Source organism: Sminthopsis crassicaudata, chromosome 5 (assembly GCF_048593235.1).
Source record: "Sminthopsis crassicaudata isolate SCR6 chromosome 5, ASM4859323v1, whole genome shotgun sequence".
Lineage (NCBI taxonomy): Eukaryota > Metazoa > Chordata > Mammalia > Dasyuromorphia > Dasyuridae > Sminthopsis > Sminthopsis crassicaudata.
The window spans coordinates 237,587,533-237,600,348 of NC_133621.1; the positions used below are offsets into that span (position 1 = coordinate 237,587,533).

The window sequence follows — 12,816 nt, forward strand, 5'->3', positions numbered from 1 at the left end:
AGCAAATAGCATGCATACACATATTATGCATCTTTAAATGAAAACACCAAGACCCAATCTCAAATTGTTGTTCCTGTGACTATTTGGTAGGAATTTAGTTTGTCTTAGACTGTATTTGAGATAAGAACTGGTATTCCCTGAAGATGAAAGGAAGTAAAAAAAATAATAAAAGTCGCTAAAACCTGAGTAAATAGAAATGGCTTATTCTTTACTGTTTTGCTTGTTTATAATGTCAAATTAAGATATGCTCAAACTAATACATACACTATAGCTCATTTGTGGTAGCAAAAAGTTATAATGTTTACAAAAATTAAGTTTGTTTATTGATAAATATAATAGAAATACAAATTTTCTTTAGAGAAAGGCATATTCAAATGTAAATACACACACACACACACACATATATATATATATATATATATATATATATATATATATATGGAGAGAGAGAGAGAGAGAAAGAGAAAGAGAGAGACAGAGAGAGACTCTACTAGACTTAGTATCAAGAAGAGTTGGATCTAAGTCCTGTCTCTGACATGTCATAATATATGGTCAATGAACAAGTCACAGATTCCCTTAGTTTTGATATCCTCATCTGTCAAATGAGGGTTTTGGACTAGAAACGCTCTCGGGTCCCTTCTAGTTCTAAATCCTAGCACCCCAGTCTTTCTTTGAGTATAAGATTCTTTCCTAAGCACATAAGATATAAAAATGTAAAGATAAGCAAGGTTCTGAGAAATACTGCCTTACATAAATCAACACAAGGACTAAACTCTTCAGTATGTGTAGGATACCAAGTGTTAAGTATCCTGAATTCATGGCAGAAGTGAGGGGACTTGTATACTGGAAAATAGTCTAACAAAATTTTAAAAGAGTTTTTAAAAGTTCTATAAAATGGAGTAAGATATAGTTATACTAAATTTTTAAGAAGAATTATAAAATAAAAACCAGAAAATAGCACTAGCAAAAATAAATCGTAACAACATAAGGCAATACATACTCTAAAATAAACTAAATTTATGTTTTAAAGCAGCAAGGGACATTCAAAACCACTGTTAATTATGAAATATCCTTCTAAGCATAAAGGTAAGTTTTCCTATGAACTGTTCAAAATAAATTCCCCTACTTTGGACCTAAACTTTTCTATTCCAATATTTTCCAGCTTTAATTTGTTCCTTCAACTGAAAAAATGAATATTCTTCATATTGTTTCTGGAAAAGAACTAAATTAGTTGAGGATTAACTTTAAAACTCTCTTCATTTAAACTATCTGCAAAGTTAACACTCAAAAAAAAAATCTTAAATCTAATGTTCAAATAATATTTCTAAGATATCTTACTAAAAGAACAAATGTTTTCAAACCACTGAAAACAGCATTTTCTTCTTCCAAGTAGCCCCTGGATTCCAATTTAAATGTCTCATTTTTATATAACAATCTTCATTTAAAATTTTAAACCCAGTCATCAACTTAGAAGCTGCCGGACATTAAGGCAACCAACCATAAGCAATCTTGAAATACCTGAGTTTCTTCTAGGCAAAAACCACAGATCACCTGGAACATAGCAGACACTATCTCGCTTACAAATTATACTTTTATTTTTAACTAGGAAATTAGATTCCTCTCTATATTATTTAAATTTCTGCATTGTAAATGATCTATATATCCCATTAGATGATGCCTAAAGATAATTTCTGGCAGAAAAATGATGTCGTATTATACCTTTTAAAATATATAACAGTTAAGTCTTTACATGTAAGGTCTGAAAGTACAAGGTATATAGCCTCATCTCTAGCTCACCGATACACTTCATATTAGATTCCTTCTTTCAATGCTTCAACTTAATAATAAGCACTAACTATACTAGGATGTGCAATACCCCAATACAGTATGTTTCTAAAATAGAAGGTAGAATTATGGGACCATAGACAAGAGTTGAAAGTTACTTTATGAGTCAGCAAGTCTAATCCCCTTATTTTACAGATGAAACTGAAGCCCATGGAGGAAAATGGTTTGACCAGAATAACAAAGGTAGCAAGTGGTACGACTAAGATTTCAAAGCCAGGCCCTAGAAGTTCAAGCCCAAGATTCAAACACCCAGAGAGCTTCACATAGCTAATTCTATTTTATTCCAATCACATAAAGCCTAAAAAGATACAAACAGGTTTTGTATCCAAGCAATACTATTGATATAATTTTTACAATCATTTTCTGTCTCATTTATCAAAAAACTCTTCCCTCTTAATGAAGCAGTCTCCATTTTTTTTCTTTATAAGGGCAAACAAAAACACTAAGTTAAAAATGAATTTACAAATACTACAAGCATTGAAATGTGACATTTTAATAACATGTTAAAAGAATTTAATAAGTGCAAATCTTAGTATCTGAAATATGTACCTTTCACAATTAAAGTAAAATACTATGAATAACTTCAAACAGAATTTGCTCATAAATTTGATATATGGTTCTGAATCTGTTTTATAATAATAATGTTAACATTCATATTTTATAATGATATAATAATGTAGGGCCCTATATGTAATATGAAACAAAACTGGATACTCAAAATTTAAATGTATTTCAAGTTTTATGTAACTGTATAAACTTCTCTAACATGAATAAAAAATTCAATCTTTAGATTACACTAAAAGTAGGGTATGAAAACTTCTCTTTTAAAAATTAAAAAAATAAAAATTGCCACATTATATAAAATGCTGAATTTGTCTAATGAAAATGTTCTTTGAAATTATGAAAGGGCCTGATGATTTTAAAAAACTTTAAACATATTAGCTATGATTATGCCAGCAAATTCATCATTTAAAATGTGCCCCAAATAAATCATTTTTGACTAATTAGGAATACTCCTCTAATATGGTACAAAATTTTCTCCCAAACCACAGGACTCAACTACTTACACAAAAACCCCACTAATTTAAAGATCATTTCTGTATACATAAAAGATGCTAAACTAAAAATTTTTAATTTTTTAAATAATATATATGCCAATGTTTAAAATTTCAAAAAAAAATAAACTGTATAATATATATAGTACTATATACTGCAACAGGTAAATACTAGAATATTTATATACAGATGATAAAGCAGATCAATCATATAATCAGAAAGGAAAACAGTGGAGAAGCTGGAATTAAAACATAAGTCCTCCTCCCCAACTCCAAATGCCACTCAAAAAAATTCACTGTATTTCTGACTCCCAGGAGAAAAGAAAGAAAATGTATTCTCAGATCCAAAAAAAAGAGGGGGGAGGGGTTAACTCCACAAGTATATGAAGATCCAAAGATAGCTAGCCACAAAGAACACAAAAATGGCTTCATGAAACAAAATAGGAGATTTTATAATGAAATTAGAATTGAAATTAAAATGCTACAGGAAAAAACTTGAAAGAAAAGTAAATAACTTAGAACATAAGACAGGAAAACTTTACTAATATAACAGATTTTCTTAAAAAAAAAAAAAAAAAAATCAGAACCCAATAGTGATATGGTCTAGATTTAGGGAACCAAAATGAGATTAGAGTTTCTGGTTGTCAGGGAGTTAAATGATAAGGTCTGGTGGCAGGTTCGGGGGTTCAGGGAACTAAATGGAGAGGTCTGGCTCCCTTGCAACCCCACCTTGGGATTCAGCACAAGGGTAGGGAGTTTTTGGGGAACTCCCTTCTAGCATCGCAAAGATTGTCTGTAAAGGAATTTACAGACCCAAAAACCTAGACTGATAAAAGAGGTTTATTATAGAAATTGGGAAGTAAGGTTAGAAATCCTGACAGAAAGGCATAAAGTCTGGTTAGGGAAATGGGTGAAGGTAAAGAGAGGTGGCACTGGAAAAGAATATTCCAGTGGACAGAGGCTCCTTGGCATAGTGAGCATAACATAGCTGGTTTGTTTGGAACCTCTGGTTTTAGATTGGCTCTTTTATAAGCCTTGGCTACAAGCAGGGGGTTGCTCTTGATGGGGCAGGGTACAACTTGAATTGAATAGAAGATCTTCATTTGAATAGGGTTGGAATTCTTTAGCTCAGGACTCAACCAGCCCTCAACCAGCCCTCACCACCTAGGTAAAGGACTTTATCTGATTCCGTGGAGCAGTCTCTCACAGAGGCAGAGTTGAAGGAGATTTTCTCCTTCAAGAATTTTTAGAGTTTCGGAGTACTCTCTTCAATAGTTCTATGAGTTAAGAAATGGTAGAAAAAATAAAGGTCTTAATTTTTTTTTTTTTATACAATATCTATGAAAAACAAGTGACTTGTAAAATGAGAGGAAATTCAGGAAGTATCAGGTTCTCTGAAAGTCATAATCAAGCAAAATTCTTGAATAACAAATTTCAATAAAACTGCCCAAATCTATTGAAATCAGAAGACAAAGTAAAAACAGAAACAATCCACTGCTTACCTACTGGAAGAAACCTCAAATTGAAAGCCCGGTTTTTTTTTGCCTGTTTTGAAAACACTCAAATTGAGAGAGCCAATCTAAGACAAAAGGGGGAAAAAATGAAAAATCTAAAAATAAGGAGTTCAAGTACTAATGAACCATAAGCAAGATTAAATACATAAGGCTATGTTATAAAGGAAAATAAAAAATCTTAGAATACAACATTACAAAAGGCAAAAGATAGGAGCTTAAAACAAAGAACAACTTATCCTCTAAAACCAAGCATAATCTTATTAAGGAGAAACACAAATGTTTAATAAAGGACTTTCAAGCATTCCCAATGAAAAGGCCAAAGCTGAACAGAAAGTGAAATAAAAAATCGTAAACAAAGTAGATGCCCACCACTGAGGAATATGTAAATAAATTATGGTATGTGAATGTAAAGAAATATTTGTAGTAAGAAAATAAAGGAAATATTTAGAAAAACCTGGAAAGATTTGTATGACTTGATACAAAGAACCTACTAATGCACTGCTGGTAATATCATGAACTAGTCCAACTGATGAGGGTTGGGGTCCCTTTGACCAGAATTTGTGAATCAAGGTCAGTCATGGGTTGGGCAATTAGAAATCTTAAACCCTCATCACAACCTTGTAAAAACAATTTGGAATTATACTAATAAAGTAATTTAAATGCCCAAGTCCTTTGACTCAGATCATTCATTGCTAGTCCAAGGAAGAAAATCACAAAAAAATTATACATATAGCAAAATATTTACAGCAGTTAACTTTTTTTAGTAGCCAAGAACTGGAAACAAAGTAGATGTCTGTTAAATCAGGAATGCTTAAGCAATTTTTGGTACAAAAAGTTAATAGATTATTGATTTACTGTGAGAAATGAGTATAATGAATAGATAAGCGTGGAAAGATGTGATGGAAAATGAAGTAAACAGAACCAAGAAAACAAAATACACCAATAGAAATAACAAAACAATCAAAAATGAATGTTGGGATTAACAAAGTTTGGCCTCAAAGATTAGAGATGTGAGAAAATGTCTTCTCTTGCTTCTTTGCAGAAATGGTAACCCATAGTGTGATACATAAAATATATGCATTTAATATGAATATATCAGACTTTTGATATATAGTCTTACTTAAGCTTTTTTTTTTTTTCTTACTCTCTTTAAAGTTTTTTGTCATATGAGACAGCTTTCTGGGTAGGGGTAGATAATAAAAATCTTAAAAAAGGAAAACATGAAATTTTATTTTAAAATATCAAGGAAAATTATTTCTAAAACTAAAGTTTTAGTTTTAGTGAAATATGCAATAACAAAACACCAATCAACCTTCCTATCTCATTAACAGAGAGATGGATTAAAAATGCAAAAATGAGACTTTCAGACATAGTCAATGTGTGTTTTGGCTTATTAACATTAAGGAAAAGGTAGAGAAATTTATTGAAAAGGGTAGTTATGATAGTTCTATCAAAAAAAGAGCATGAATTAAACTTTGAAAAATACACAGAGAATTAATTTTTAATTAGTGAAAGTAGGACAGTTTCACGGTATCAATCATTTTTGTTTTTTATCTATAGAAATACTGGTGTTTCTTGATGTTCACAGTGATAAAAAATGAAAAAAATGTGAATCCTTCAAAAGTTATTTCAAATGCCACTTCCAACAAGAAGGCCCCAAATCAGATAATAGTTCTCTTCTGAATTCTCCTAGCATCATGACAAAATCTTCCCTACAATACTCACTAAAGTCTCCCTTTTGTATTGTAGATATAATTTTTAATTAGATCATTAAATGCTTGAAGACAAGAATTTTGTGATATTCATTGTCTCTCCAAAGTTCCATAAACATGTACTAAAGGAAAAAATTACTTGAAAAAAAAGTTCTATTATTTATAGCCTCCTTTTCTAGCAATGTAAAATGAATAAAGCATATCAGGGTAACATACTTCACTGCTAAATTAAATATTGTCAACAAAAATTAGAAAAAAATAATCATAACTTTATATATTTATATATGTATTGTCATTTCCTTCCCATAGAAAATAAGCTCCCTGAGGCTAGGGACTATCTCATTTTTAGTTTTGTAGCCCTACAATACAGTACCTGTAATATATTAAGATATTTCATAAATGCTTGATGATTGGTTAATCAAGTATCTCTGATGACAACTAAATAAATTGTGGTACATGAATGTAATGAATGATTACAGGAAGCAACAAATAAGACAATGTCAAAGAAACATGGGAAATCTTGAATTAACAGATGAAGTTACCCCAAGCTAACCCCCAAAGCATATGAAATTACTACAGCAAAGTACATGTAAACAATACCAAAAGACATCCAAACTCTTATTATTCACAAAAACCAAAATTGGTCCAAAACAAAGTTCTCTTTCTTTAATAAAGAAATTGGGAACTATGTGTATGGAATGCTCTATATACACTATCAGAAGCTCAGCTGTTTTCCTTTATTATACCGGAAAGATCATGTGGGAATGGAAATTCCAACATAAGCAATGTCATTAAAATAACTGGATGTAACTCTGATATAAGCAGCCATAAAATTTTTTTTAAAAATTATAATCTAATGGATTTGACACTACAATACATATAGAACCTCTTCAATATGTCAGGAAATTGTGTGTGTGTATGCCTGAATGTGTTTATACATATATATACATACATAAGTATATAGGTATATATATCATTTCAAATCTGACTCCTTCCTACAAATGATACAAATTAAAACACATGGAAGTATGTACACACACACACATACACACACACAAATCCAGTGTGGTTTATAGTAGAGACTTCAAAGGAGCAACAAATCAAATTATGCCAAGCCAAAAAGAAGTTCAAACCAAAGAAGAAGTGAATGCTATTTAGAAATGGGAAACCTAACAGTAAAATCAAGGAAAAATTGCAAAATGAATTAAAATATATATTTCCTTAATTTATTTTAACTATCAATTTTAGTCTGAAACATTATTAATTCCACCACATCTTTTAAAATCTATGTATAAACCTGGGAAAACTTGTAAGAACTGATGTTGAAAGAACTAAGAACAATTTATATAATGACCAAAACATTGTAAAGGAAAACAACTGTGAAAGGATTAAGAACTATGATCAACACAATGAACAATAGTGACTCAGAAAACTGATGATAAGTTCCGATTCTCACCTCTAGACAGTATGATGGTGGAACAGAGGTACACAATGACACAGATTTTCAGACATGACCAAAGTGTGGTTTTATTTTGTGTGGTTATATTTGTTTTAAAGTAGGACATTTTTGGTGATAGTATGGAAGAAGAGTTGGGGAATGTTGGGGGGGAGAAGTGATAGTGATTTTCTCCCGTAATCCCCCCAAAAAAGAGCATCAATGAATCACCTGAAAAAAATAAAAACACAACAGAATACAGAAAAGAACACATACAAGCTAAACATTGTTGAAATTCATAACAAAAAAGTGGTTAAGTAGCACAATATTCATAATTCCATTGGTAGTTCTTTTTCTATTCTTTGTAAAAAAAAAAAAAAAATTTTTTAATTTACCTAGTATATATCATCTTGAAATTGAATACTCAAAAGTTATCTCTTAAATAAGGTCTAGCTTTGGGAAGTTGGTTCATATAGTTTATTTGCATTTGTAATTAAAACTATCTTCTCAATGTAAAATAAATGTTATCAGGACTGTATATGATTAATATTCACATGTCCTAATGCCACTTAAAATAACTTTGAACTTCTCATTATTATGAGCCTTGGGTAATAACTAAAATCATAAATATTTGCTGTAATTCACTATCTTACACTTTAATACCATTTCTATAACACTCTTTAAATATAATCTTCTAATGTCTTCTTTAAAAGAATGAGCATTACAAAATAGATTTAATAAAAATGTCACAAAAGGCTGAACACATTTCAAAGCATCAGTATTATCATTTAACTTTTTTTTTAAAGTGTGAAAAGCCTTTTCTTGTAAGCACATTATCCTCTAGACACAAATAAACATTAAAAGTTTGCATTAAAGTTTACTCATACATCTACATCACTACACACCTTCATATTACATATTCTGGCCATTAGAAAATCCCTAAGACTCACTCATTAAAAGATAGTAAATAGGATTAACATAAGGCTTTTCACAATTGTGAAAAGTTGTGAAGTCATTGACATATGTACTTACCCTTTACTTAGAGCCTAAAAATAAATGTTTTGATAAGTGTTTGACTAAATAAATAAAAAGAAAAAAACTTGGGCTTCAGAAATACCTCTAAAGAAATATTCTCAAAAATCTTAAGTATTTGCTTATTTTCATAGGAATACTTTCAGGTACATTAGTCAATTAAACCCCCAAAACATCTTTAAAAAAAAAAAAAAGAGGGGAGGGGGTAAATTTAGAATGATCAGGTTGTTACAGAGTCCTGAAATTTAATTTTTAAAATTAGTTGTGGCTTTTTTTTTTTCTCCTGAGGCAATTGGAGTTAAGTGACTTTGCCCAGGGTCATATAGCTAGAAAGTCTGAGGCCAAATTTGAACTCAGGTCCTCCAGACTTCAGGGCTGGTGCTCTATCCATTGCACCAACTAGTTGCCCCCAGTTATTACATTTTTTAAGAAGTACCTGAGGCATTATTCAAGTGATTTAAACAATTTACTCCTATTTATGTGATAACAACAACAACAAAAAAATATATTTTATCATGACAATTTATAACTTGAGAATGCTTTCACATATCTATTTGATCCTCAAAAAACCTCTTTAAAAAAATAAATCTAGGTTATGATCCCATTTTACAGATTTGAGAACTGAGGTGTGTGAGGGTTAAGTGGCTAGTCCAACTTCAGGTAACCTAAAAAAGGAGAAAAGGGAGGGCTTAGAATCTAAGCTTCTGAATCCTGGTCCTATGTCAATTCATTATACCACATTACACCTCTACGATGATATCTAATCTCATTTTCCCACAATTCTGGTCTGCTTTGAAACTTAAGTGGCATAGAAAAAATAGAAAGGTTATATTGAAAACATAGTTGAGTGAAAAACAATAAACTTTCATCTCCCCCTACTCCCAGAATATCAAAAGTAGTTTATACAGACATTTCTGAAAAACAGTAGTCAGAATGAAAAGGATTATGCCAATTTATTATTATTATTATTATTTTGCTGAAGCAATTGGGCTTAAGTGACTTGCCCAGAGTCACTCAGCTAAGAAGCGTTAAGTGTCTGAGATTAGATTTGAACTCAGGTCCCTCCTGACTTCAAGGCTGGTATTTTATTCACTACACCACCTAGCTGCCCCCAATGCCAAAAAAAAAAATTTAATGCTTAAATTAACTTATTTACTGAAGCATCAAAATAGGTGTAAAAAAATGAACTACAACTCACTTCCCATTTCAAAATGAGAATTTATAGAAATGATTGTAAATAAGGTATTCTGAAAACCTGTTAAGAAATTAAAAGCAATTTTAAATGAAGGAAAATAAAGAAATTGAAAATAACTAAATACTAGCATTTGTACTATTTACTAACATTATCGAATCATTCTCTCATGGAAGAGAATTTCCAGTAAAAGTTAAAAGTTTTGTCGAATTTAAATTTTGAGAGAATTTTCTTAGGAATTTTGGCTGAGAAAAGTGTATTCTGATGTTTTTTCTGTCAAGCTCATAAATGTAATTTCCAAATATATACTAAAGGTAATTGCTCCAGGATGGTGGTACAATGTATATACAGTGCACACAAATGTTCTTCCTTCATCCATTAAAAAGAGCCACTTAAACTAATAAAAATTCGAAAAAATTTGATCAACTCTTAAAATTAAAACAGTGATGCCTTCAAACAGTGCAAATGCGATCACTTTTGGAGTGTTCTAGAAAAAATCTACCATAAAATATCACAACCTAAATATACCAAACTAAAATGGAACTGTGAAATTGAGTAGTTTGCCCCTGGAAAGAAGATTTAAACTCATGATTATTGTCTGTTTCTGTTCTCATTTAAAAGCAAGCTAATGGTGGAACTGAATTTTATTCCAAAACGTGTAGAAATGGCACTAAATGTGTTCAATTCTAACTCTGTGTAGGCCTTCTTAATGAGCAGATGCTTCTGCAGTTAAAAGCCAAAGTATTTAACTTGCAGTCTTCCGTGCAGTGCAATCAGATACCTAAGTATAGCTATCTGGAGAATTAACTTGCATGAAATACTCTAAGCAATCAAGAATGAGAAGAGAATCCTATCATGGATCTCCATCTACTGGATGATGCAAAGTGGGGATGGTTCCTTGCACTTCCATGACAAGGAAACAGACAGCACACCCGGGAAGGGAGGAAGTGGGATGCATTTCCAAAGTACGGCAGTACGGCTGGTACAGGAGGCCTCCTTAGAGTGCAAAATCTAAAAGTCAAGGAATGCTTTTTGCAAACAAACTTCCCATCGGAAGTTATCTAGAGGAGAGGCGGGGTTGTAGGAGGCGGGGTCCTGGATCGGCCCCAGGGCCTCCATCAGATTACCCGACCGGCCACCCCAGTGCTTTTGGACCTCTTTTGGCCGAAACTTTCAAGGGACTAGGAGACTGGAGCAAATGCGGAGGCCCCAGCGGAAATGAAAACGGACACTGAGGCAGCGGTGGCGACCAGCTCGAGCAAGGTGCCGAGCGTCGGGGCCGCAGGGAGGGCCGCGCTAGCTCGGCTGCGGGCTTCTCTGAGAAGGCCGGGGCAATATCCATAGCGGCATCCTGGACCGCCTGTCCTCAACTCTCCCTTCCTTTCCCATCGAGATCATACCCTCCTTCCACTGCCCTCCCGACCGGAGATAATCTGAGCGTGGCCCGTTACCCACCCACCAAGCCCCCCACGCTGCCTCCGGACACAAGCAGCAACAGGACAGACTGACGACTGGGCCTGACAAGGCAGCGGCAGCAGGAGATGGAGGCGGCGCCGGAGTAGAGCTGGATCCCGGCTGCCGAGTCGTCGCTGCCACCTCCTCCTCCTCCTCCTCCTCCTCCTCTCGTTGGGGCGGCAGCGGCAGCGGCGGCCCCCGCGAAGGTTCGTCCGCGCCAGCTGGCGGGCGGGCGCCTGGGGGAACTGGGGTCCGGGCCACCACCACCGCCGCTGCCGCTGCCGCCGGATGGCCCAGGCCTCGGGAGCCGGAGCCACCTCCGCCGCCGCGGGCCGGATCGAGCGACGCTTTACGTCCCGTCCCCCCTCCCCACCCCCACCCCCGCTCCCTACTTCCCTCCTTTTTCCCTCCCTCCCTCCACCGCCGCTGCCCCCCCTCCCCGCCCGCTCCGCTCTTTCCCTCCCTCGATTGGAGCCGAGACAAAAGCAACGGGAAGCGGAGGACCGGGACGCTACCCACGGACCCCCGGCGCGACCGGACCGGCCCCGGAGCTTTCCCCCGCCTCGCGGGGACCCCGGATTAGCCGCCCCCGCCGCGCGCCCCGCCGCCAGACTTCCGAAAAATTGCCAAAAACTCACCGCATGAATTTTCTTGTCCCGCGGATCCAAGATGGCGACGTATCAACCGCGGAGGCTGCTGGGAGCAGGACCTTTACCCTTTGACCCCCGTCGTGACCTCCCTGCCGCCGCTCGGGCTCAGTTCGGAGGGGGTAGCGGGTGGCTGGAGCTGCGGTTGTAGTACTCTGGGACGGTAGGGGCAAGAGGGGGCTTAGGGGTAGGGTAGGAATCGTTGTCGCGTGCTGCGATGGGGTCGGGTGTGTGTGCGTGTGCGTGTGCGTGTGGGGGGAGGGAGAGGGGTGGCATCATCCCACGCGCGCGCACAACCCCCTCCCCCCCTCCCGCCGAAGCCGATGCATCTTGCTCCCGCCTTCCTGGGCGGCCGCCGCTGCCTTCACTGCAGCTGCCTTTACCTCTGCCACTCGTGGTCGTTACAGCGAGCCAAGTGGGGGCCGTGCCGACTCCGCCGCTGCCGGCCTCTACCGCCCTCCACGGGCTGGGCCACGGAGCGCAGAGCGCCGTCAGGACTCTTTCCTCTGTTCTTCCTACGTATCCCCCCGGGAGCTAGCTAAACCCAGGACCGTACCCCAGTGCCCGAGCATCCTCCTCCCGGTCCTGCCAGCGCAGTGCCAGCCTGCTTCTTAAGTGAGTTTAATGTCCTTCTTGGAAGGTTAATTTTGCATCACCTGTCCTGAACCCCTGAATTCCGGGTTTGGCTTTGCTTTCTTCTTTCCCCACCCCCGGCCTGAACTGGGACAGTACCTCAGATCTGAAGCATAAGCATTTTAAAGCCGCCAGAGGTAAAGTGTTCTTCGACCCTGAACTTCAGTTCTCTTAATACGACTTAGTTTGAGTTGAAAAGTCATTCTCTAATAAATGTTCACAAGCGACAGGATCGTCACCCAGTCTTCCTAGAGTTCATAGAGGTTCCATTGTCAACTTAACCAGATTCCATTGCA

At 36.2% G+C, this 12,816-nt stretch overlaps 1 protein-coding gene across 8 annotated transcripts in view; it reads right to left on the reverse strand.

Moving 5' to 3' along the window:
* Nucleotides 1-12,105, reverse strand: part of CNOT2 (CCR4-NOT transcription complex subunit 2) — a 143,258-nt gene extending 131,153 nt beyond the window's left edge. For 2 of the 8 annotated variants that reach the window (XM_074270552.1, XM_074270550.1), the window contains exon 1: nt 11,879-12,092. Coding sequence is in view for 3 of the 8 variants with exons in the window: in XM_074270556.1 (XP_074126657.1) it covers nt 11,879-11,883 (5 nt within the window). In the remaining 5 variants the exon portion in view is untranslated. Of the gene's footprint in view, nt 1-11,878 lie in introns of all 8 variants that reach the window. The other 6 variants (XM_074270551.1, XM_074270553.1, XM_074270556.1 and 3 more) reach the window with 5 other exon arrangements.
* Nucleotides 12,106-12,816: the final 711 nt, after the last annotated feature.